Source organism: Diaphorina citri, unplaced genomic scaffold (genome assembly GCF_000475195.1).
Source record: "Diaphorina citri unplaced genomic scaffold, Diaci psyllid genome assembly version 1.1 scaffold968, whole genome shotgun sequence".
Classification (NCBI taxonomy): Eukaryota; Metazoa; Arthropoda; class Insecta; order Hemiptera; family Psyllidae; genus Diaphorina; species Diaphorina citri.
The window spans coordinates 90,473-118,011 of NW_007378399.1; the positions used below are offsets into that span (position 1 = coordinate 90,473).

At 37.6% G+C, this 27,539-nt stretch overlaps 2 protein-coding genes across 2 annotated transcripts in view; one reads left to right on the forward strand and one right to left on the reverse strand.

The window, feature by feature from the left end:
• Positions 1–21,160, forward strand: part of LOC103513423 (delta and Notch-like epidermal growth factor-related receptor) — a 56,712-nt gene extending 35,552 nt beyond the window's left edge. Inside the window, exons 9-12 of the mRNA XM_026826618.1 lie at positions 3,816–4,049; positions 5,087–5,229; positions 5,931–6,050; positions 21,032–21,160. Coding sequence (XP_026682419.1) covers positions 3,816–4,049; positions 5,087–5,229; positions 5,931–6,050; positions 21,032–21,160 — 626 coding nt within the window. The remainder of the gene's footprint in view (positions 1–3,815; positions 4,050–5,086; positions 5,230–5,930; positions 6,051–21,031) is intronic.
• Positions 21,161–24,397: 3,237 nt separating this feature from the next.
• LOC103513424 (fatty-acid amide hydrolase 2-like) lies at positions 24,398–27,260 on the reverse strand. The gene is made up of 4 exons (XM_008478250.3): positions 27,207–27,260; positions 26,573–26,743; positions 25,226–25,408; positions 24,398–24,634 (listed from the first exon to the last, which is right to left on the reverse strand). Exons 1-4 carry the CDS (start codon positions 27,258–27,260, stop codon positions 24,536–24,538), a joined length of 507 nt encoding a protein of 168 aa, XP_008476472.1. The 3' UTR covers positions 24,398–24,535.
• Between the last annotated feature and the right edge of the window lie 279 nt (positions 27,261–27,539).

Here is a 27,539-nt window from a genome sequence, read left to right on the forward strand (position 1 = left end):
TTAATAATTGATTTGGGTATTCTGTATTATCTTCTCTGAATACTTATGTCATCTATCTTCCTGCTGTTGCGTTCTAACCCAGGAATTATTGAAGTTTCGCATAGCAGTCTAAGTTGGGATCCTTCCTCATCACTACTCAATGCGAAGAGGATCTCTGCTGAGTCAGTAAACACCCTTCTCGTCTCTGTGTTGCATAAAATGTTGCTCATTAAATTAATGACAACTGAAATCGGAAAATTCATAGTCATCCCAGTCAGATATGTAACTCAGGTATTCAAAAATAATCTTTTCTGATGGGTGAAAAAGTGTAATAATGCTAGATCATCAGTTCCTATAAGCAAGTACAGAAATAAATAAGTAGGTAAATAAATAAAAGTAAGGAGAGAAATATCCATTCCTCTTTTTTCGTCTGCGTATCCTAAACACATTTATTTCGAGAAGCCATTAATTTCTGTCACCCCTCCAGAGGTGTAGGTACTTGACTAAGTTATAATATTTCGTAGTTCAAACTTCAGACACCCTTTTTTCTACCCAAAAAGTTTCTAAAACAAGTTTACCCGTACCCTGGTACCCTACCCTTTCACATCCGATGAATTGCTTTCTCAATTTCACAGTGAACCTCCTGAGTGAAGGTCAAAATAGAGTCACAGTTAGGGGTCACTTGGATTCTTGACGTTCTTTAGTATGCCTAATATGAATAGGTCACAGTTATAAGGTCACTATACTAATACTTACTATACCATTATTCTTTACTATACCTAAAATGAGAGAGGGAGAGAGAGAGAGAATATGAGGGAACGATTGGTTCACCTTGCTTGCCATTCAGAAGGACACGGGTTTGATTCTCACCAATGAACGGGCAAAAGTGCCTTCTCTTACATATGTATTTCAACGGGTTAATTTAATGGTAGTCCTTAAATGTTGACCTGCCCATTCGATCAAGAAGTAAATAAAACACTAGGAGATTGTCTTATCATATTGTGACACAGATTATAAAGTCCAAGAAAGCAGCTGTTTCATTTTCACGATATAAAAAAGCGATGAAACACCCATTTTATTCTCTAGTCGAGGGAACAGTGTGAGGTTCCCCAAACCCAAACTTTTTCATATTTTAGAAAATGGAAAAGTCAATTTGCATGGAAATGAAATTTATGTTTGGAGTGCGGTGCGGTAGGTAAATAAATAAAAGTAAGGAGAGAAATATCCATTCCTCTTTTTTCGTCTGCGTATCCTAAACACATTTATTTCGAGAAGCCATTAATTTCTGTCACCCCTCCAGAGGTGTAGGTACTTGACTAAGTTATAATATTTCGTAGTTCAAACTTCAGACACCCTTTTTTTTCTACCCAAAAAGTTTCGAAAACAAGTTTATCCGTACCCTGGTACCCTACCCTTTCACATCCGATGAATTGCTTTCTCAATTTCACAGTGAACCTCCTGAGTGAAGGTCAAACTAGAGGCTACCCAAAAAGTTTCTAAAACAAGTTTACCCGTACCCTGGTACCCTACCCTTTCACATCCGATGAATTGCTTTCTCAATTTCACAGTGAACCTCCTGAGTGAAGGTCAAACTAGAGGGTCACAGTTAGGGGTCACTTGGATTCTTGACGTTCTTTAGTATGCCTAATATGAATAGGTTACTATACTAATACCTACTATACCACTATTCTTTACTATACCTAAAATGAGAGAGGGAGAGAGAGAGAGAGAATATGAGGGAACGATTGGTTCAGCTTGCTTGCCATTCAGAAGGACATCACGGGGTTTGATTCTCACCAATGAACGGGCAAAAGTGCCTTCTCTCACATATGTATTTCAACGGGTTAATTTAATGGTAGTCTTAAAATGTTGACCTGCCCATTCGATCAAGAAGTAAATAAAACACTAGGAGATTGTCTTATCATACTGTGACACAGATTATAAAGTCCAACAAAGCAGCTGTTTCATTTTCACGATAAAAAGGCGATGAAACACCCATTTTATTCTCTAGTCGAGGGAACAGTGTGAGTTACCCCAAACCAAAACTTTTTCATATTTTAGAAAATGGAAAAGTCAATTTGCATGGAAATGAAATTTATGTTTGGAGTGCGGTGCGGTAAAAATGGGCACCCAAATGCAATTAGAGAAGCGCAAAACTTTCGCAGGGTTGAAATTAAACATGGATATAGGATATGCGAGTAACACCTAGATATATCTCTCTTAGTATACAGGGTATTCTGATATCTTCGAAAGAAAGATCCAAATTCAGAGTCGCACAAACTGAGGCCCGCGTAAATATGTACTAATTTAGAAATTTAGTTACCTTTTGAACGATCCGAAAGCCAATTTCAATGTTTAAGAGAGAAAAAAACTTCATTTTATGCAAATTTGAGGTCGACTTTTCAGTTTATTGTTTCAAGTGATTCAAAATCGCATTACGAGTATAATGTCAGACTTCAGAGTTCGGATGACAATTTGAAGATGAGTATAGGGGCACCCGGCACCCTGTATACAACACAACATATTTTTATCCTATATTTTTTCTCCTATAAATAGTTTCCTTGTAAATTTTCCGTCTATTTTTGGCTTATTTTGTCCATCTCTTTTTCGTCTTATTTCTTCAGGATACCTACTACATTGCTAATATGTAGGTACTTGTTTGAGACGACTGTTTAATGATGACTTTAAGCTCACTCTGTACATTACCCGTATATTTTCCATTCAGCACAAAGTATTTATTCATTATCTCACAGCTTCCGGGGATTTCCTCTCTACGGGAGATGTTTTTTACCTTTCCTATCCCCGTGAAACTCATATTGATGACGTGTTTTCCTGTTCTACCCCGCAGTTAAAGTGGTTTTTGCTTTCCATTGAACTTATTGGAGGAATGTTGGTAGAATGGGAAGGATGTGAGTGTGGGTGTGGACTGTGGACGGGATCAGTGGACGAACTTTTTTTTCAGAAGGGCGGAAAAATACCTACCTTTTTTTGTAAAAAAAAGAAGGAATTATGCAAATAGGGTAAGTGATGTACTAACTATTGGTCATGTAAAAAATACCCTAGTTATTGGCCCCAGTGAGTTCACCCCCTATAAATCAGGTACCATGTGAATGGCAAGCAATCTCGTTACCATCAGCCAGCCTAGTTAGCTTGGAGGGTAGCGCGTGCCTTGTAAGCGCTAGGTTAGGACGAACTTTTTTTTCAGAAGGGCGGAAAAATAATAAAAAAGGAATTTTAATTGTGTTAAGCATATTTAAATGCTTGTTACAAACATCGTTCCCTGATTATTTCACCTAGATAAATTTCATGACATGACTTGGACTCGAACCAACAACCTCCAGATCCAAAGTCCAACGCGTTAACAACTGCACCACTGAGGTTGGTAGGGCGGAGAAATACCTACCTTTTTTTTGTAAAAAAAAGAAGGAATTATGCAAATAGGGTAAGTGATGTACTAACTATTGGTCATGTAAAAAATGCCCTAGTTATTGGCCCCAGTGAGTTCACCCCCTATAATTTAGGTACCATGTGAATGGCAAGCAATCTCGTTACCATCAGCCAGCCTAGTTAGCTTGGAGGGTAGCGCGTGCCTTGTAAGCGCTAGGTTGCAGGTTCGATTCCTGGAAGGGGTGGATTTCATCCTGGACAGATAAGGTTCGTTCTCGGAACGGCTGGCTTTCTTCTATCCTGTCTTCCTTCTCTCTTCGTTTTCGGGACGATCAGACTTTAAAGCAGTTACAGACCTTAAAAGCAGAGAACTTTCTCTTTCAAACCTCTCCGGAAAAAAAAGCTCGTTATCACTGGACTAATTGAGCCCCTAACTGTTTGATCCACAGGTTTCACAGGCAAGACGTGTGAGGACACCTCCGACCCATGTGAGTCAGGACCCTGTCAAAATGGTGGCTCTTGTGCCGCCAGTAATCTTACGGCCCAACAATTCAAATGTCTTTGTCCTCCTGGATTTAGCGGCTCTCTGTGTCAGCATAATTTGGACGATTGTGCCTCCTCGCCTTGTGGCCATGGGATTTGTGTAGATCAGACGGATGGATACAGATGCTACTGTCAACCAGGTAAGAGCTGTTCACACAAGTTTCATCCGATTTTTTTCCAAATGGCCTGTAGGCAATGCAATTAAAATAAGAGTGTTCACACTACACACGACACGTTTTTTCCCGATAAGTCGGAACAGGCTTTAAGAGTTTCTGAATAATCCGGGTAGAATTGACCTAAATTTTCCAAAAGGAGACCTTTTTTTAATGGGTTTAACATTTCTCATTAACCTCATCCAGCCTGAGTAGGACGCGGGTAAAAGAAAGCACGCAAATATCATCCATCCGGATACCAACAATACGCAGTGTTACTTAACTTCAGTGAACGAGACCACTGGCTAAAGGAGACCACTACTTATAGATATTTTTATCGAACAGCATTTTTTCTCCCACTAAGCACTAAGGTGATTTAACACCACGTTTTACATTAATTTCTCGCGCTATCAAACATCGAATAAGCGAATAATGAAAAACCTTCTTCTTCTCAAAGTTTTTCAAATGGTGAGAAAAATAAATAAAAAAGATCATCTGCGAAGAATTTGAACTTTTGTTTATGGGATAAAATTAGTTTAACCTTTTCCTAGCATAGGTTTGAATATTTCTACACATGGGTTCGAATGTGAAGGTTATATTTACATTTTTAGAATGCCAACAAGATTCTTGGAGAGTCAGTTCCCAATTCACTATAATTTTTCAAGAGGTTTAACCTGATTGTAAAACCTCCGTCATACAATATTAAGGTATTATGTATGACGGAGGGTTTATCCACGTTCTATTAATGTGGCCACTTATTTTACATTCTAACTTGGATGGTACCTATGACTAGGCTCGCCAAATATCCAAAATGTCGATTCGGGACGCGAATCCGCGAACACAATTGCCAAATCCGCGAACATAATCGCAAAATCCGCGAACATATCGTCATACAATATTAAGGTATATGTATCACGGAGGTTTTATCCACGTTCTATTAATGTGGCCACTTATTTTACATCATAACTTGGATGGTACCTATGACTATTAATAATTTTATTGTTTGTGTGTTTTTCTGATCCTAGGTTACTCAGGAGAGCAATGCCAGTACGAGTACAATGAATGTGAATCATCACCTTGTCTGAATGGTGGATCGTGTTCTGATCATGTAGGACGGTTCTCTTGCACATGTGGACACGGATATACGGGACAGAGGTGTCAGATTAAGGTGAGATCTCGGAATAATTGGTTGGGTGACTGGAATTTAGATTATAGTGTCTATTTGGAGTTGAGCCTATGATTAGGTATTACCTATATATTTTATGTATTGGACTTTTTAGAAGCAAGTTAACGGTTTGCACTCCTGAGGTACAAGGTTTTTTCGACTCTGAGATCGGAATCTTATGTGGTTTCAACTATTACCAATCTTCCTCCTACTCCTCTTATTCACCTCTCTTAAATCCCATTGTTCTCTCCTCCTCCTCCTCCTCTCTTTCTTAGGGGTTTCCCCTTTACACTTTCTTCGGGGGTTTTCGCCTCTTACACAGCTGAGAGGATATACCTACTTTAAAAGAGGACCATTGTGTTTGTATTGTATGTATATGTACCAACAGAGATTGTGAAGAACCTCCTTGATTCACCACAAATAGGTGGAATCCTAGGTAGTTTCAACTATTGCCAATCTTCCTCCTACACCTCTTATTCACCTCTCTTAAATCCCATTGTTCTCAATCACTCCCTCCTCCTCCTCTCTTTCTTAGGGGTTTCCCCTTTACACTTTCTTCGGGAGTTTTCGCCTCTTACACAGCTGAGAGGCTACTTTAAAAGAGGACCATTGTGTTTGTATGTACATAATATGTACCAACAGAGATTGTGAAGAACCTCCTTGGTTCACCACAAATAGGTAATCAAATATTTCAATGATTTCAGGTGGATCTGTGTGACCCCAACCCTTGCTCGCATCATCACTATTGCGTGGACAAAGGCAATACGTTTGCCTGTGAATGTCCCAAAGGATATCAAGGACCCAACTGCGATGTCCCCGGAATTGTGGTGAGTGAACTTTGATGATGTTTGCAGAAACATAACATGTCAAATTTTCATAATTCAATGGATACTTTGTAAAAAAAAAAAAAAAAGAAATGGAAAGTATAAAAATAATAGCTTATCCCTAAAGGGAATTTAGCTAAAAAAAGTATCTGATGAGAGGCATACTACGGGATGGGCATGCTACGACACAGGCCAGGCCACAAGCGTCTAATGTAGCAGTTGTTCCATTGCTACGAAATAAAAATGGCGGTGGAACACTCATCTTTTTAAAATAATAATAAAAAAAAAGTTTTACCTCAAATATTAGGGTGGATATTTTGGCAATACCTATAAATCTATTCCTTCTTGAGGGAATTCATACGTAGGTACATATATAGGTTGTAGGTATACACTATACATTTATACACACAAAATAAGTACCTACCTATAGATCACTCTGTATTGTGAAGCTTTTGTGTACAGATACGTAGAACAAGGGATAGAACCGAGGCAGACGGGAAGTTAATGTGTTATCTAAATCTTTCCATCTACAATACAATGCACATCCCCATATTATCTCTCCTTTCTAAAATTATTCCCTCCTCTGTACCATCCGCAAAATATCCCTCCTCTGTACCATCCACATACAAAATATCCCTCCACTTTATCCACATTACAGGGATATATCCCTCCTTTCTATCCACAATATCCACATACAGGGATACAGTCGAACCTGGATATAAGAGAAAATTTTCTGGGCCCTTCATTTTTGAGCCAAAAACCTGGATATAAGAGAAGAAATATAAGAGGTACATACTTGGTACATACATAGGTTTCAGGTGGATCTGTGTGACCCCAAACCATTTATACACACAACAATAAACCATTTATACACACAAAATAAGTACCTACCTATAGATCACTCTGTATTGTGGAGCTTTTGTGTACAGATACGTAGAACAAGGGATAGAACCGAGGCAGACGGAAAGTTAATGTGTTATCTAAATCTTTCCATCTACAATACAATGCACATCCCCATATTATCTCTCCTTTCTAAAATTATTCCCTCCTCTGTACCATCCGCAAAATATCCCTCCTCTGTACCATCCACATACAAAATATCCCTCCACTTTATCCACATTACAGGGATATATCCTTCCTTTCTATCCACATACAGGGATACAGTCGAACCTGGATATAAGAGAATCCTGGATATAAGAGAAATCTCGATATAAGATTATTTTTTTCTGGCCGAAGGTAACGATTTAAGAGAATTCTTGGACCTCTATATAAGAGAATTTGTCTAAAAGTCAACATTATGAACTTTCTACAATCTACAAGTTCCTGTTTCTACAAGTTAAGGCTCGCTGCAGATTTGTATACATATTTTCATGGACATAACCCTTTTCTAACGTTCATCAATGACTTTTTCATTATTTTTCTGGCCCAAGGTAACGATTTGCCTCTATATAAGAGAATTCTTGTACCTTGGACCTCTTTATAAGAGAATTTGCTTAAATCGTACCTCTATATATAAGAGAATTTGTCTAAAAGTCAACATTATGAACTTTCTACAAGTTAAGGCTCGCTGCAGATTTGTATACATATTTTCATGGACATAACCCTTTTCTAACGTTCATCAATGACTTTTTCATTCGATTACTTACTTGAATAGTTACAAGATGTTTTTATAGTTACATTAAATAAACCATTCTTATTATTAATGTACATATAATACACGTAGGTAGCTAGGTAGTACATACATAATGAGGTGTGTAATATGATTATGATTGTGTAACTGTGTACTCTATGTATGCATAAGTAATTATGTGAATATGGTACAAAAGCCTGGATATAAGAGAAAATCACTATACTGAACCTTTACATACATAATGAGGTGTGTATGTGTAATATGATTATGACTGTGTAACTGTGTACTCTATGTACAGTCCACGTCAACTGGGAAGTCCGATGGAAGCGCATGGAGGGGAACCGCAACTTCTCAACTTAAGTCGGACAGTTCTAAAAGTTTCACCATTCGATTCGGCGTGAAAAATCCCATGGGATCAACTATTCACATGCTTACTTGTTAATCAACGAGTCAAAAAATATTTGACGATTTTTTGACAAAGGTCATCGGACTTCCCAGTTGAAGTGGACTGTATGCATAATTAATTATGTGAATATGGTACAAAAGCCTGGATATAAGAGAAAATCACTATGCTGAACCTCGATATGAGAGAAACTGGATTTAGTGGAAACCTGGATATAAGAGAAAAAAAAGGGTGGACCCCTGGATTCTCTTTTATCCAGGTTCGACTGTATATCCCTTCGTTTTATTCCCAATACAATGCACACTATATCCCTCCTTTGTGGCGTCTGCAGGGACGTGAAATCTGGCAACGTAATCTAACCTACTTTTGTTTTCCTTCCTTCGGAAATAATGATGATTCCTCTGACAGTTAAAGATTATGTGCTGAGAGTTTTGGTGGGAGGAGGAGTGTATTATATACTATCTTGTATGTATAATCTTTTTGTGTCATTCCTTGTTATTCCCTCCCTTGTCATTTCCCCCCTTGCCATTCTCCCCCTTGTTATTTTTCCCCTTGTTGTTTCCTCCCTTGTCATTTCCCTCCCTTGTCATTTTCCCCCTTATCATTCTCCATACCTACCTACTTCCTTGTCAAAAATACACTAAGTACCTGCAGGCACACTCTGTGACATTCCTTTACTCACAAAAGAACGACAAAATTACTACACACTAAAGTTTCCCTCGGTTTTTAAACCGTGTTTTCGTACAAGAAATAACTATCCACACCTTTAGGTATAGGTACCAAATACTAATAAGTATTACGAAGCTAGCAATTACCTAATACCTACTTCCTAGTCAAAAACACACTAAGTACACTCTGTGTGACATTCCTCTACTCACAAAAGAACGACAAAATTACTACACACTAAAGTTTCCCTCGGTTTTTAAACCGTGTTTTCGTACAAGAAATAACTATCCACAATGGAAGTATCATTTGTTCTTGAACTTTATAACCGACATAAAACGTTCTACTGAGGAGACTTTTCGTTGCACAGTTGTGTTTTATGGGGAACCATCCAGATACGGGTAATAGGGGATGAGAAGAGAAAGGGATAGAGGAGAGGGAATAGAAAGGAGATAAAGGGATAAAAGGGAATGGAAAGAAGGGGAAGAGGTAGAGAAAAAGAGAAAATAATGTAGCTAAAGTGTGTCCCGAAACTTCCTGTCGCTTCATGAAATGACTTTGTTTTTCAACGGGAAACTCTTCAGTTTGTGCTAGGTTTTAGAGCCGATGGACATGATATTTGGCAAACTTCAAGAAATTTATGAGAAATATAGGTAATATGTATAGGTCAGGGGTTCTCAACCTTTTAGTAAACACGTACCACTTGAAATTTTCAGAGATTTTGATGTACCACCTTATATTTATATATGGCTAGCAAGGTGGAGGATGCAAGATCGAGACCCACTTATGACATTTTTTTAATGATGTTTCTTGATTCGTTCAATAATAAAATCACAATTTTTTTAGTTTCTTATCAATTATTTTGATTAATTATAGTATTTTTCTTCAACATTCTTTTTATTTTTTCAATAAATGCATTAAATACATATTAAAAAAATTGGATTTCTGTGATATTAGGAGGAGGTATGCAGAGAGATATTGAATAATTGAAAGGACTTATCATTCCCATGATAGCAAACGAAAATATTATGTACCTATACCTACTATTTTAACCCCAAGAGATCACTTAGAAGTTCATTTTAGAAAGGAGTGAGAAAGGTCTTCTCACTCCTGACTTCACTCACACTCTCACACAGGAAAAGAGGTCCATTTGCCAATTTTTGCAGCGTGAGGACTGAATAGTCAGTAATGATTGGGATTATATTACACCAATTAAAATGCAAAATATTGTTTTTTCCAGAAGTCTGGCAGAGTCTGTAGTAAAATATTTTCCTAATAAAAACTATACTATCTGTTGAATGTTCCATTGTAGTCGAGAAGGAGAGAGGGAGAAAGAGAGAGAGAGAAAGAGAAATAGAGAGAGAGAGAGGAAGAGAAAGAGAGAGAGAATCGTGTTCGTCCTACTTTTTGATTCATTTTTACTTTCCTTATCCTATAGGAAGGAAAGTAATGTAATCGGGTCAAATTTCCGATAGTCAGTTTTTAGTGCCAAAACACGTTTTGAGGTCCCTAGAGCCTAAATCCCAAGTCTCAGCCATTGGTCCGTGTGTCTGTCTGTCTGTCTGTCTGTAAACAAAATATCTCGAGAACGGTAAGAGCTAGAGACTTGAAATTTGGCATGCAGCTGTCAAATAAGACAAAGATTCGACACGAAACTTTTGATTAAGATCGGTTTAACGCTTTACGGCATTTCGGCCGCTTTTTGGCAGTTTTAGGTGTAATTCAATAATATCTCGGGAACGGTATGAGCTAGGGACTTGAAATTTGGTATGTAGTCCACAAATGTGACAGGGATGCAATACAAAACTTTTAATTAGGATAGGTGCTGCAGTTGATGGCATTTTGGCGGTTTTCGACCGCTTTTTGGCGGTTTTCAGCTATACTAACAAACGGTTAGATATACTGCAAAGGTTACAATAGAAGAACACCTAAATAAGCATCATTCAGTAGGATAAGGAAAGTCGAGTGATGTTCACACCAGATTTTTACTTTCCTTATCCTATAGGAAGGAAAGTAATGTAATCGGGTCAAAATTTCGATTGTCAGTTTTTAGTGCCAAAACACGTTTTTCTCTACTACAATGGAACATTCAACAGATTGTATAGTTTTTATTAGGACAATATTTTACTACAGACTCTGCCAGACTTCTGGAAAAGACAATATTTTGCATTTTAATTGGTGTAATATAATCCCAATCATTACTGACTATTCAGTCCTCACGCTGCAAAAATTGACAAATGGACCTCTTTTCCTGTGTGAGATTGTGAGTGAAGTCAGGAGTGAGAAGACCTTTCTCACTCCTTTCTAAAATGAACTTCTAGGTGATCTCTTGGGGTTAAAATAGTAGGTACATAATATTTTCGTTTGCTATCATGGGACTGATAAGTAAGTCCTTTCTATTATTCAATATCTCTCTGCATAACTCCTAATATCACAGAAATCCAATTATTTTATATGTATTTAATTCATTTATTGAAAAAAATAAAAAGAATGTTGAAGAAAAATGGGACAAAGTTTTACAAAAAAGTCTCTCAAGTTATAAGTTATAACTTCTTTCGAGATGACATTTTTTCTATCTCGTTCAAAATTTATTGAAAAAGTTTTACATATAATTTCAAAAGATTTTCTTCGTATAAAAAAAATGCATAGATCCTTCCTATCACGCTTCCAGAAGCCAGAAGTATTCAAAAGCTTTTATGTTCAAGATATATGTAGATAGACGTAGATATCCTTGTAGATTTTATCCTGATAAATGTCATTTCTGGTATGCTTTATGTTAGGATATTTTTCAATAAATAAAAGTAAGGAGAGAAATATCCATTCCTCTTTTTTCGTCTGCGTATCCTAAACACATTTATTTCGAGAAGCCATTAATAGTAAATAGATGGTGATAATCTGACAATGAATAAATAGATGGAACAAGTAGAGGGATAAATCAAGTGAATTTCTCGGTAGTAGAATGAATGATGTATAAAGCTTTTAGCTAAATAAGCTAAATCCCTTTGCGGATGAGCTATTCATTTTTTATTTCTCAGAATCGCAGAGGATCAGAGAAATGAGATATCCTGCGTAATCCGGGAGCCTGTTTCTATCTAGGTGTCGTTTTCCATATCTAAGAAATTGGAAAGTTTTGCCTTTGTGTGCTTTACCGTATTACGAGAATACGAGATTCTGTAGTTCGAACAAAAGTTCAACTTTCTGCATATGTACAAGTTTTGCTTTCTCAGAGGCAGTCATTTAGATTTGATATGGTATTCTCTGAATAAGTCATCTATCTTTGTATTCGTACTCTAGGAATTATGGAAGTTTTGCATAGAAGTCTACGTTGGGATTAGATTTAATAATTGATTTGGGTATTCTGTATTATCTTCTCTGAATACTGTCATCTATCTTTGTATTCGTACTCCAGGAATTATGGAAGTTTTGCATAGAAGTCTACGTTGGGATTAGATTTAATAATTGATTTGGGTATTCTGTATTATCTTCTCTGAATACTTATGTCATCTATCTTCCTGCTGTTGCGTTCTAACCCAGGAATTATTGAAGTTTCGCATAGCAGTCTAAGTTGGGATCCTTCCTCATCACTACTCAATGCGAAGAGGATCTCTGCTGAGTCAGTAAACACCCTTCTCGTCTCTGTGTTGCATAAAATGTTGCTCATTAAATTAATGACAACTGAAATCGGAAAATTCATAGTCATCCCAGTCAGATATGTAACTCAGGTATTCAAAAATAATCTTTTCTGATGGGTGAAAAAGTGTAATAATGCTAGATCATCAGTTCCTATAAGCAAGTACAGAAATAAATAAGTAAATAAATAAAGGTATAGAAAGTTCTTTGATAATGGGGAATTATTGGGGTGGATCCGAATTTGCGGAAACGAGCAACCTCCTTGGTCGAGGCTTCCACGCCGGCGGAGGTCCTGGCTTTGAAGTTTTTTCGGCTTTGTGCTTGGACTTTGAGCGGCACTCTGCTTCTTGAGAACAATTGAGTAGCTACTTTAATCGTGTAGCGACCATTACCAGTGTAAAAAAATTGATGAAACGAATAGATGAGAATTAATAGTAAAGAAGGTACCTACTCATGTAAAAATGCTGTGGTACCCACAAGTTGTGAAGAAGCTCTCTGTTTTACCACAAAGAATTCATGATAAAACATCCTTCAGAGTCAATGCAGGTCCTAGGTTCTTGTTACTTGTGTTTACTCTACCTATTCCCACCAGACGATAATATCAAAGAAAGTCCTGTGATGTTCACACCATTTTTTTTCTATCCTCAAGGAAAAATATGTTGCGTCAGTTCTGACTGTTTGCAATTTGCTTTTTCCTCTATTCCCTAGCTTGTCAATTAATCCTTCAGAGTCAATGCAGATCCTAGGTTCTTGTTACTTGTGTTTACTATACCTATTCCCACCAGATATTAATATCAAAGAAAGTCCTGTGATGTTCACACCATTTTTTTCTATCCTCAAGGAAAAATATGTTGCGTCAGTTCTGACTGTTTGCAATTTGCTTTTTCCTCTATTCCCTAGCTTGTCAATTAAATTTATTAGTGTCCCTACAGCATCCTCCGTACCTAAAGTGCTTGGGGAGGATTATTAAAATAAAAATCTGGTGTGAACATCACTCGACTTTCCTTATCCTACTGAATGATGCTTATTTGGGTGTTCTTCTATTGTAACCTTTACAATATATCTAACAGTTTAGTCAGAATAGCTAAAAACCGCCAAAAAGAGGTCGAAAACCACCAAAAAGCGGCAAAAATGCCACCAACTGCAGCACCAAAAGTTTCGTGTCGAATCCTTGTCACATTTGACAGCTGCATGCCAAATTTCAAGTCTCTAGCTCTTACCTACCGTTCTCGAGATATTTTGTTTACAGACAGACAGACAGACGGAAGGACAGACACACGGACCAATGGCTGAAACTTGGGATTTAGGCAGAAAAATATTGTACAAGAAGAGTAATTTTTTTCAAATGTCACCCAACGATTTCATTTTTTTTTTCGTCCACCCTTGTTATCTTCAAACTTTAATGAAATTTTCACAACCGCTTTTTACTTTCTGTTACCTCTGGTATAGAAAGTTCTTTGATAATGGGGAATTATTGGGGTGGATCCGAATTTGCGGAAACGAGCAACCTCCTTGGTCGAGGCTTCCACGCCGGCGGAGGTCCTGGCTTTGAAGTTTTTTCGGCTTTGTGCTTGGACTTTGAGCGGCACTCTGCTTCTTGAGAACAATTGAGTAGCTACTTTAATCGTGTAGCGACCATTACCAGTGTAAAAAAATTGATGAAACGAATAGATGAGAATTAATAGTAAAGAAGGTACCTACTCATGTAAAAATGCTGTGGTACCCACAAGTTGTGAAGAAGCTCTCTGTTTTACCACAAAGAATTCATGATAAAACATCCTTCAGAGTCAATGCAGATCCTAGGTTCTTGTTACTTGTGTTTACTATACCTATTCCCACCAGATATTAATATCAAAGAAAGTCCTGTGATGTTCACACCATTTTTTTCTATCGATGGGTGCTTTCGTACGTTTTTACCTATATTTCTCAATTTGTATTTATTTATTAATCATTTATTAGCCTTTATTATTTACTTATGTAGGTATAGAAGTATTTAGGCCTTTAAAAACAACTATTGAAGATTTATCGGATCTATCTTCTAAAATGACATCGATTTTCAATGCAAAATTCAAAAGAGAATCAGAGTAGGTATGACAAAACAATGTAATTTAATGACAGTTTCTACACTCATAGGGTACCTACCCAGTACCTTCGTAATTTAACTCCAGACCACTTTAAATCAGAGTATGACAAAACAATGTAATTTAATGACATTTTCTACACCCATGGGGCACCTACCCAGTACCTTCGTAATTTAACTCCAGACCACTTTTATTTGTTTCTTTGTAGGGCATAATAATAGGGAAAACTATACAAGTATGAAATTGAAATACAAAATCCAATCAGGACAATGGATTTTCCTTAATGTTCCTCAGCTCTTTCTCTCTCTTTCCCTCCCTCCCCCTTTTTTTCTCCTCTCTCTTTCTCTTCCCTTCTCTCCTCCTCCTCTTTCTCCTTCGTCGCCTCCAGGGAAAGTATTATTGGGTCCCGTTTCCGCTCTACATTTCCCTTCTATTCTCTTCCCTTCCTCCCCCTTTTTTTCTCCTCTCTCCTCTCTCTTTCTCTTCCCTTCTCTTCTCTCCTCCTCCTCTTTCTCCTTCGTCGCCTCCAGGGACTCTCTTTACCTCCCTCCCCCTTTTTTTCTCCTCTCTCCTCTCTCTTTCTCTTCCCTTCTCTTCTCTCCTCCTCCTCTTTCTCCTTCGTCGCCTCCAGGGAAAGTATTATTGGGTCCCGTTTCCGCTCTACATTTCCCTTCTATTCTCTTTTTCTCTCTTCCTCTTCCCTTTTCCTATTGCTTTGCGTTTTATTTCAATGGGGATAATTAATCAGTTCCCCTCCTCTCCTTCTTCTTCTCTTCCTCTTCCCTTTTCCTATTGCTTTGCGTTTTATTTCAATGGGGATAATTAATCAGTTCCCCTCCTCTCCTTCTTCTTCTTCTCCTCCTCCTCCTTCTCCTCCTCCTCCTACTTCTTCTTCTTCTTCTTCTTCTTCTTCTTCTTCTTCTTCTTCTCCTTCTCCTACTCCTTCTTCTTCTTCCTTTTTCTTCTTCTCCTCTTCCTCCTTCTTCTTCCTCTACCATTCCGGGTTTCGTTTCAAATTCAATGGATACCGTAAATCCTAATCTATTTTTTTTTTTTTTTTTTTTTTTTTTTTTTTTTTTTTTTTTTTTTTTAAGGTGAGATTTCGGAATAATTGGTTGGGTGACTGGAATTTAGATTATAGTGTCTATTTGGAGTTGAGCCTATGATTAAGGCATTACCTATATATGTATTGGACTTTTTAGAAGCAAGTTAACGGTTTGCACTCCTGAGGTTCAAGGTTTTTTCGACTCTGAGATCAGAATCCTACGTGGTTTCAACTATTGCCAATCTTCCTCCTACTCCTCTTACTCACCTCTCTTAAATCCCATTGTTCTCAATCACTCCCTCCTCCTCTTCTCTTTCTTAGGGGTTTCCCCTTTACACTTTCTTCGGGAGTTTTCGCCTCTTACACAGCTGAGAGGCTATACTTTAAAAGAGGACCATTGTGTTTGTATTGTATGTATATGTACCAACAGAGATTGTGAAGAACCTCCTTGATTCACCACAAATAGGTAATCAAATATTCCAATGATTTCAGGTGGATCTGTGTGACCCCAACCCTTGCTCGCATCATCACTATTGCGTGGACAAAGGCAATACGTTTGCCTGTGAATGTCCCAAAGGATATCAAGGACCCAACTGCGATGTCCCCGGAATTGTGGTGAGTGAACTGTGATGATGTTCGCAGAAAATGTTAAATTGTTCCAATTCAATGGATAGGTATTTTTGTAAAAAAAGTTAAAAAAAAAAAAAAAATGGAATCAGGGGACCCCAAAACGGACATTTCCAACAATTTCCCGATTTTAAAAATTCGGACCGATTGCAATAGGTACTTTCTTATTATTACTAGTATAGCTTCGCTATAATTTACTAATAGAAAGTGAAAAAATAAAATAAACAAAAGCTTATCCCTAAAGGAAATTTAGCTAAAAAAAGTTTTACCTCAAACATTAGGGTGGATTTTGGCAATATAAATCTATTCCTTCTTGAGGGAATTCTTACGTAGGTACATAATTATATAGGTTGTAGGTATACACTATACATTTATACACACAAAATAAGTACCTACCTATAGATCACTCTGTATTGTGAAGCTTTTGTGTACAGATACGTAGAACAAGGGATAGAACCGAGGCAGACGGGAAGTTAATGTGTTATCTAAATCTTTCCATCTACAATACAATGCACATCCCCATATTATCTCTCCTTTCTAAAATTATTCCCTCCTCTGTACCATCCGCAAAATATCCCTCCTCTGTACCATCCACATACAAAATATCCCTCCACTTTATCCACATTACAGGGATATATCCCTCCTTTCTATCCACAATATCCACATACAGGGATACAGTCGAACCTGGATATAAGAGAAAATTTTCTGGGCCCTTCATTTTTGAGCCAAAAACCTGGATATAAGAGAAGAAATATAAGAGAAACCTGGATATAAGAGAAACCTCGATATAAGAGAATATTTTTCTGGCCCAAGGTAACGATTTGCCTCTATATAAGAGAATTCTTGTACCTTGGACCTCTTTATAAGAGAATTTGCTTAAATCGTACCTCTATATATAAGAGAATTTGTCTAAAAGTCAACATTATGAACTTTCTACAAGTTAAGGCTCGCTGCAGATTTGTATACATATTTTCATGGACATAACCCTTTTCTAACGTTCATCAATGACTTTTTCATTCGATTACTTACTTGAATAGTTACAAGATGTTTTTATAGTTACATTAAATAAACCATTCTTATTATTAATGTACATATAATACACGTAGGTAGAAGAAAGAGAAAGAGGGAGAGAGAGAAAGAGCTGAGGAACATTAAGGAAAATCCATTGTCCTGATTGGATTTTGTATTTCAATTTCATACTTGTATAGTTTTCCCTATTATTATGCCCTACAAAGAAACAAATAAAAGTGGTCTGGAGTTAAATTACGAAGGTACTGGGTAGGTACCCTATGAGTGTAGAAACTGTCATTAAATTACATTGTTTTGTCATACCTACTCTGATTCTCTTTTGAATTTTGCATTGAAAATCGATGTCATTTTAGAAGATAGATCCGATAAATCTTCAATAGTTGTTTTTAAAGGCCTAAATACTCCTATACCTACATAAGTAAATAATAAAGGCTAAAAAATGATTACTAAATAAATACAAATTGAGAATAATATAGGTAAAAACGTACGAAAGTACCTACTCGTAACGTAAGCACACAAAATTGGAAATTTGTTTTTCAAAAGAAAGAAATCTCACAAGGAGAGAGTGAGGAAAAAAAGAGTATAAGCGTCATGAAATGTTGACATTTTGCAACCAATTTCCAAACCGAGTCACAAGCTGTTACCTTTTTTTTGCGGGAAAAGTAGTCTAGAATGACAGGTAATTTCAAAGACGGTCTTTTATTCCCGGTATAAATTATTCGAATTTCCCCGGAGCCTGAGGGTTTGCGAAGAAAAATATTGGGAGTGTATTATATACTATCTTGTATGTATAATCTTTTTGTGTCATTCCCTTCCTTGTTATTCCCTCCCTTGTCATTTTACCCCTTGCCATTCTCCCCCTTGTTGTTTCCCCCCTTATCATTCTCCCCCTTATCATTCTCCCCCTTGTTGTTTCCTCCCTTATCATTCTCCCCCTTATCATTCTCCCCCTTGTTGTTTCCTCCCTTGTCATTTCCCTCCCTTGTCATTTTCCCTCTGTCATTCTCCCCCTTGTCATTTTCCCTCTGTCATTCTCCCCCTTGTCATACCCCCTCTGTCATTTCTCCTCTGTTATTCCCTCTCATCATCGCCCCTCTGTCATTCTCCCCTTGTTATTTTCCCCCATGTCATTCCCCTTCTCTCATTCTCCCCCTTGTCATATCCCCACCCTTGTCATTCCCCGTCTGTCATTCCCCCATTGTCATTTCCCGTCTATCATTCTCCACCCTTGTCATTCTCCTCTGTCATTCCTACCCTTGTCAGTTCCCTCCCTTGTCATTTACCCACTTGTCATTTCCCCCTCTGTTATTCCCTCCCCAGTCATTTCCCCCCTTGTCACCCCCCACCCTCCTGCAATTTGTGTGGAAGCTTTCAAACCGTTTTCATTACTACTTGTATCTTTCGTGCGTTTTATCCTTTTTGAATATTGTCTTGATTCTGGGAGATTCGCAAGTGTGTACTCTTCTTCCTTTGTTTAAGTTTCAGCTTACATCACATTTCGAAACGTTTCGAGCTCCAAACTAATAACACTATCTGAAACATAAATGCTCGTTCTAGATTTTATACTCTCAAGGTTTTAAGCTCATGTTTTTCTCTTAATCTTGCTGACATCTTCGGTCCATGGCTGGGAAACAGAAACTTATGCTCCTGATATAGATGATAAGTTGATAGGAATATTGGTCTAATGGTTGTATAGTCCTTATCTTTTAGGTATCTACGGATCGAATGAGACTGAAGATTACCTTTATCCTAGCAGTCTGTATAGGATACACTGCATAGGGTAGCTATAATTGTGGCCAAACTGTTTATAATTTAAATTATCTACCTCAAACTACCTATACATATTATACTTCTCATTTCTTGAAGTTTGTCAAATATCATGTCCATCGGCTCTAAAACCTAGCACAAACTGAAGAGTTTCCCGTTGAAAAACAAAGTCATTTCATGAAGCGACAGGAAAAATCGATTTTTTTTGACATACCTACCTACCTACGGCGTTTTCGCTTAGTACGGCAGAACAGGTACGAGGCAAAAAGTTTTTCAATTCCTTGCACATTGCATAATCACTATAAAACACGGCTGTCATACAAATTCGATACTTTTTGTCCAAGTACCTTCTACTTCTACAGTTCCTACAAATAGGTACCTTATATCTGGAATCCAATGTGTTCGGATTCGATGGATTCAAGTATCTGAATTCGATGGATTTGAAAATTCCATTCCCTAGATTCGAATTTTGCAAAACACAATTTTTTCTGGATTCGTTAGATTCAGAAAAAATACCCCTTTTGCTAAAAATATGACTTGACGTGAATTTGATTTCAGTGGAACTTCTGATGGATGACACATCAAGTGAAGTGGATGGCGCAGGCATCATAGGAGACCCTGACAAGAACTCGCTGGATCTCCAAATGCCGATCTCTATACATTTGGATCATTTGCACAGCATCTATGTGGCCGCTGGTACTTTGGCCTGTGCTCTGCTCATAGTTATTTTGACCGTAAGAGATGGGTGGTCTGCAACATTTTTACTTTCTTTTAATTAAAAAATAACAGTTACCTAGCTATGTAAAAAAAACTGATGGTGACCTCAGAGTGTGATACAGGGGGTGCCGGAGGGAGAGAGAGAGAGGCAGAGAGAAAGTGGTTGGTTGTGCAGTGCTTCATAAAACATAACATTTTAGATTTTTAGAGAAAAAGCGGACTGTAAAAAAAAAGAACTCTTCTATTTTGACTCTAGTGAGATATATTTCAGCTTGATGAAAATAAATAAATAAAAATAAATAGGTACCTAACTAAATAGATAGGTAAATGCAAATTACCTACCAAGCGAGCTGTTTTATACCAATCAGCAGGAGAAGAGAACGAATCAATCACTTTTTCCGACTGCAGTATGCAAATTAAAGCAATTTGTAAAACGCGAATTAAAAAAAAATTATTGTTTGTTATACTTTGTTCTGTCTTATTGAAAAATAAAGTTAATTATCATATTGAAAAAAAAAACACATAGTCGATCGGCCGTCGCGTCGATGTCGACTGAACCGTCCACACTGCCTCGACAACATAGATTCACCTCGTCGATCGACGGCCCGTCCACTATGTGTGGACAGACCTTAAGATCGTAGCCTAGTTAGTGGTCTTCCTACCTCCTTAGCACATAAGAGGTCCGGGTTTAGTTCTCATCGGAGTCAAAGTTTTCAGTGAATTGTCCTGAAAGTTTACCTTGGTGTCGGTAGGTATAGGGTGACGACCCAGTATACCAACAAAGATTCCTACATAATTTACCGTCCATAATAACATATTTCCAACTTTTTATATAAAAAAAGAATGGCGAAACAGTAAAGTTACACAAAAAATAACACTAAGTTTATTCAGTTTGATTCTTTGGGTACATTTTTGTGTCCTTGAAGTTTTTGTGTGTTCAATTTTCGGGGACTTTTTGTTCGGGAGATTAAGTTTAATATTTTTTTTTTCTCACTTTTAATCTGTTTAGAAAAATACCTATTAAGTTTGTAGGTATAGCTTGAATAATATCAGGGACAAAATAACTTTTGACTCGTTTTCACCTTGAGAAAAAATTTCGGTAGGTATTTCAGACACATAAAATTATGTGATACCTATGTAAATTGGTTTCTACCTACCTCGTTATAGGTATTTCCTTTCTATTACTTTTTTCCCCGAATACTGGAGGGACCATATATTATAGAGGGACCATTTCAACATCAGAAGAAAGAAATTCTAACACCTACCTAGTACCTAGTCATGTTAAAATGGAATGGGTCCCGCAGAAAATAGTCAATTTTCTCTTTAGTTTGTGCTGAAAATTTCAGAAGTTGTTTAGTAAAAAAAAAAAAAAATCTCTCTTCTTTTCAGTCTTGCAGTCACAACCCTTGCTTGAACGGAGGCACGTGTTGGAGTAGCATCGACTCTTTCTACTGTTCTTGTCCTCCCAGCTTTACTGGGCAGATATGTAATGGTAAGTTGTCAGTAAATAATTTGTAGCAAAGATAATAGTATAGGTACGTAGGAGTAGGAAGACTAGGAAGGATAACACTACCGTGCTAAGCGAAAACGCCGTAGGTATGCCAAAAAAAAAACCCTACTTTCGGGAAATTGAGTTTAAAAATTTCAATCTACATATACGGCAAACATACGTTTTTGACATACGGCAAAACATTTTAGTGGTTTAGGATAAATACCTATAGGATCAAAATTTAGGATCATAGGAACCATTTGGCACCAAAAACGAAAAATCGATTTTTTTTGACATACCTAGGTACGGCGTTTTCGCTTAGCACGGCAGAACAGGTACCTACGAGGAAAAAAGAGATTTTTTAATTCCTTGCACATTGCATAATCACTATAAAACACGGCTGTCATACAAATTCGATACTTGTTGTCCAATGTCCAAGTACCTTCTACTTCTACAGTTCCTACAAATAGGTAGGTACCGTGCCGTTTGGGGGCACGGTTGGTCCAGTGGTAACGCGCTTGCTTGCCATGCAGAAGGTCCCGGGTTCGAATCCCACCATCGACAAAAATTTGTCTTACTGACAAAATATTGGTTCCTTTCTACTTTCCTTATCTTACCCTCTCTCAAGGAGAGTAATGTTTACAATTTCAATGGGTAACCACCATGTACCATGTAGGGTAGGTACGTAAGATTCACAAACTTTTTAAAGTTGTGTACATATTCAACAGTCATCAATTTAATCTACAATAAGTAATTATGATTACTCATTTCTTAGAAAGAAGCTAGAAAGAAAACATTTTAAACAATAATAATCATAAAAAATAAAATAGGGTAAATTTATTTGATTTACTGCTTTTTTATGTCCTATTTTTTATTTATTTTGTTTTATCTAGTGAATATAAATTTTATTTATACCTTCGCGGATGTTGTTAATGTTACTTTTTTCCCCCTTTTGTTCCCTAACGTATTTTGTAATAACATTTTAGTAAATAATTTCAAAATAAAACTCCCAGATATGTAAGCAGAGGTGTAAACAGGAACAAGGGATTAAGACAGCTGAGGTCTTATCGTCCCACAATCGGAGAAAGAGGACAGCATAGGAGAAAATCAGCTGTTCAGAGACCGAACCTTATCTGTTTAGATTTCGCCCTGAGCGGAAATTGAACCCGCAACCCAGTGCTCAGAAGGCAGGCGCGCTACACTCCAAGGCTGGCTAGGCTGGCTTGGGATTTAAAATGGACTTCCCTGATTATAAGACTTTTGAATGCACCTTCGTAGAATGTGTTACTATTTTAAAACAGAAACCTACATAATACTGATTAATATTCGGATCACTGAAAACTAAAAATTCCAACTTTTATCTCATTTCCGTTTATGCCCCTGCTAATTATAAGATCTCAAATTGAAGACCTAGCTTATTTTTGTATTTTTTTCCTCCAAATATGTACCTATAGGTATTTTATGCAAAACTTTGTAAATCTACCTACATAACATTTTTATCGGGAAAAAACCGACAAGCCTGTAGATCTAAAAAGGTCAAGAGAAGCAGCAAACAAAGATAATAAAATTGTAATAAAAATACCCGGTTACCTACAATACCTACATCCTGTGAAATGAAAACAAGTGGGAAAATCAAACGACACATAAAATAAAAATAAATTATCAATACCTACGAAAAGATATTGAAATACGCGTGTATTGTACATACAACAAAATAAAATCTACAGATAAAACATACAAAATAGTAGAAAATCATTTTCCAATAAAACAACACAGATCAGGCCCAGATTAATCAAGTGGCACTGAGAATGGACTCCACGATTCTTGTTGGGTGCCCTTGCTCGGAATATTTTTTTAAGCCGGACCTCTCAGGAATAAATGAAATAAAATAATAAAATATCTATTAATTAATATATTGTTATAATTGCACAACCAGTTACGAAAGAACATACTGTTATAATACATAATATATTTAATTTAAAAGTTAAAAGGCCTTCGGATAAATAATACCTATACATACAAAAACTCATCGGATAATCTCTTTTCTTCTAGTCCGAAAAAAATATTTTGTGAATGGCCTAGTGCACCTTTTTATGTTTTTAAATTAAAGCATTTAAAGCTATCAGCTATGAAATACATACGATTACATAGATAACTAGGTAGTAGGTAAATAATCATTTAACATAGATAGTATTAAAATTGCTAATACATACCTACATATTTACTAGAAGAAAAAAACCACCCATAAAGCACGTTACATAAGGAACCATTGAATATAAATTATTTCAATATTTGTAACAACTAAAAGTTAGGTAGAAGAAATGTGCTACCCTTCAATCTTCCAAGATTGATATGGAGATTCTTGTAAATTACTAGGTAGTAGGTAGATAATCATTTAACATACCTAGGTAGTATTAAAATTGCAAATACATACATATTTACTAGAAGAAAAAAAACCACCCATAAAGCACGTTACATAAGGAACCATTACATAGAAATTATTTCAATATTTGTAACACCTAAAAGTTAGGTGGAAGAAATGTGCTACCCTTCAATCTTCCAAGATTGATATGGAGATTCTTGTAAATAGCAACATAGCTTGATTCACTCTAGCAGCTCAGACGTACACCGTTGGACTATCTTTGCAGGTCCTAGAAGAACCTAGCGTAATTTAAAATGGACACCTTGTAAAAGTTTGCCTTTCACAAAACAATATCTTCAGCAACTCAATTACAAGAGTTTCATATCAACAATCCAAAAGGCACTGAAGATAATAATATGTTCTTGTAGCGGCGCCTCCTTTTGTCATAAATCCTCTTCGTCCGTGTCCTCATCCAGTAGACCCAGGAAAGTAGCTGCCTCCCTTGGATGGGTCCATAGGTCCAAAGGAGTTAGTTGTGTAGGTTTGTTAGGCACAGTTGTGACTTTGCAGGTCCTAGAAGAACCTAGCGTAATTTAAAATGGACACCTTGTAAAATTTTGCCTTTCACAAAACAATATCTTCAGCAACTCAATTACAAGAGTTTCATATCAACAATCCAAAAGGCACTGAAGATAATAATATGTTGTTGTAGCGGCGCCTCCTTTTTTCATAAATCCTCTTCGTCCGTGTCCTCATTCAGTAGACCCAGGAAAGTAGCTGCCTCCCTTGGATGGGTCCATAGGTCCAAAGGAGTTAGTTGTGTAGGTTTGTTAGGGCAGTTAATACAGGACACAGAAGATTATTCTCAAATCATACCAACTATGGTTTAAACACTGAAACGAAGTGTCATTGTACCGCGGATTACAAAAATAATTAAGGTAATACTTTGGAACTTTAGTATAGTGAGATTACTTTGAAAGTAATCTGAGAAATACATAATCTGGACGAACACGATCTTTTGTCGTGTCGAAGTCCAACTTTATCACAGAACATTGCTTGGTGGTACCCAGCCTCCAAACGCACTTTCCAACTCCTTGGCGATTGCCATCGATAGTCTGTCTTGACCTGGTGATGTCGCCACCTGTAATCAAACAAAGAACAAACCGAATTAATAACCACAATAAAATGGCCCTCAGCCACGCCTTGCCTCGGGTGTACAGTCTCATGTACTCAATCAATCTCAAGTTTTACCTACCAATCCTACCATTCGATTTGGAAGGCTGGCCAATCACTCTCCGACTATCACAGATCGTCGGAAAGTGTGTGGTGGAATAGTGTTCCCACTTCTAGTCTCTCAGACGGTCTAATGACTGAAGTCGCAAGCTTTTTCCGTAACACACATTCCGGCAGTCTGACAGACTTATGTACGTTGGACAGACAGACGGAGCGTGAGTGGCTGGCCGTAAAACCTGGCATAACGAAGAAGTTCAGACCGCTTTGGAAGTCACGAGCGCAAAACTCACCTGGAAGCCGACTGGTAACTTGTTACTACCGAGACCCACTGTTACATTAGTGACCGGCATCTCCAGTAGGTTGAATAGACACACACATTCCGGCAGTCTGACAGACTTATGTAGGTTGGACAGACAGACGGAGCGTAAGTGGCTGGCCGTAAAACCTGGCATAACGAAGAAGTTCAGACCGCTTTGGAAGTCACGAGCGCCAAACTCACCTGGAACCCGACTGGTAACTTGTTACTACCGAGACCCACTGTTACATTAGTGACCGGCATCTCCAGTAGGTTGAATAGACCCACGTAGCCGTAGTTGAGAAACTTGTAGTGGATCTGATAGTGATAGTGGGCCGAGTTGATGAAGGTGGGAAACAGGAACACCCCGTTGTCCCCGAGCATATCCTGGGTAAAATGAGATGCATGAAATTAGTAAGTATATTCTGTCAGTTTCAAAAATAGTGAGTGTTTTTTTTTTATGTACATAAAAAACATAAAAAAAAAGATTGTACCTCGGTACCGCTTTCTCATTATTTCAAGGACCACTTTCGCTTTACTTCAAGGCGTGAGTGTAGACAGGTTACAATTTGCCATTGTAAAATGCATGGGACACACAAGAAGATTTACATTTTCCTATGCAGGCGAAAACCAGCAGAAGATAAGAAACCAAGCGGGTAAGTCGATACTACATCAAGATCAATTTTGACCGCGTAAGTCACAGTAGACTTGCTCACCGGAGGCCCCGGGTTCGATTGTCGGCAGAGTCAAAGTTTTTTTTGGCTCTTTACTTGAAATACGGGGTGCACTCAGCCTTGTGAGGACAGTGGAGTAACTACTTTAGCAGTAGCTACAAATTTATTACAGAAATAGTAAAAGAGGCTCTTTTTTCAAGAGGTTTGACAGAGGGAACTATAACTGCTAAGGTATTATCGTTCCGAAATTGAAGAGAGAAGGAAGACAGGATAGGAAAAAGCCAGCCATTCCGGGAACGAATATTATCCCTTCAGGATAAAATCTGCCCCGAGCGGAATCGAACCCGCGGCCTAGCGCTTACAACGCAGACGCGCTACCAACCAAGCTAACTAGGCTGGCGAAAGAGGCTCCTAATTATGCTCTGATAGGTAGGTATCCATAAAAATTTTGAAGACACTCTCAGCTTTACCACAAAGAGGTAAGTCATGATTTTAATTTTACTATTGTTCTGATATTCTTCATTCTTGTCCATTTTCAGACTTCTCAACCGGAACCGATTCATTCCACCAGTGGACACGAAACCGGTTCGGAAAATGTATCCATAAAAAAAAATATATATATTTTGAACCTAATCTTAGAAAATATGATCATTCTTGGCTTTCTCGGAGGTTTGATAGAGGGAAATGTAAAGATACATCCACACATAGTCGATGCCGTCGATCGATGTCGACTCAAAACCTAATCTTAGAAAATATGACCATTCTTGGCTTTCTCGGAGGTTTGATAGAGGGAAATGTAAAGATACATCCACACATAGTCGATGCCGTCGATCGATGTCGACTCAAACCGTAACGTTCATCCCAGTAGGTAACTCACCCTGAACTTTTTCATCAAGTCTTTCTTCTTCGCAAGAAGTGTATCGATTTTCCTCTGTGAGAAACAGTCAGCAGCTTTCTTGATGACGCCGTACAGTACTGTGGTCGTCGTGAATTTGCTAGAGAACATTAACCACTTGAGCACCTCCTTGGTGACACTGTGTGACCAGACCTGAAAGCAGAGAGTCAGCATCCGGTAAATAAATAATCTTTTCAGCTCCATATCAAAAACACCCGCAAGCAGCGCTCGAAACCAATCCAAAGAAAAATTCAAGTACACGAAAATTAGCTGTAAAAATTTATCCTTTCAAACAAAATAAAATCAAAATAAAGAATCAAGCCGTGTAAAGAGCCTTAGGATATATTGAATTCAAGCCTGAATACAACAAAAACAAGTCTACATACATTAGATGAAACTTGAATACTTTGCATTGCATGGTCAAGCTCCAAGACTTCAAGCTTGACCTAGACTTTGCATCAACTCAAAAGTAAAACTGTTTGTGTCCTCGATACCAAGAAAGAAGCTATGAGTATCTATCTAGACTAGAGTTTTTTACTTAACCTTACATCCAGTATGTACAGGGGGGTGTCAATTAGTGTACGATTTTGAGTTCGTTCTGCGCATGACGTCATACGGTGACAACTGGTGAATCTGAATTTATGATTTCTACCAGGAAGATGATGAACATCCTGAAGTGAGTATCCAAACAGCACCCATCCAATCACATGTGGAGCTGGTATTGTTATAAAATAATCACGTGCATTTTTCTCGTGGATTCTCGACCAATCCACCAGTATCCAGTATGTAAATACATATGCATATGCATGTATAGCTAATTATTAATAATGTCTTTCGCCCTCAGGTCAATATCGATCTTGAAGATGTTTTCGAACTGGTGTCCATGGTTCTCCTCAAGATGAATGGTATCAATTGTCCGTACCAGGAAGATGATGAACATCCTGAAGTG

Bases quoted from the DNA above. Each gene is read 5' to 3' on its own strand.
- LOC103513424 (XM_008478250.3), bottom strand. From the start codon at position 27,260: ATGTTCATCATCTTCCTGGTAGAAATCATAAATTCAGATTCACCAGTT. The intron at 25,409-26,572 runs GTGAGTTACCTA...CATTTTACCCAG, and splicing joins ACTTGATGAAAAAGTTCAGG to GATATGCTCGGGGACAACGG. The intron at 24,635-25,225 runs GTGAGTTTGGCG...GTTTGATTACAG, and splicing joins AGTTACCAGTCGGGTTCCAG to GTGGCGACATCACCAGGTCA.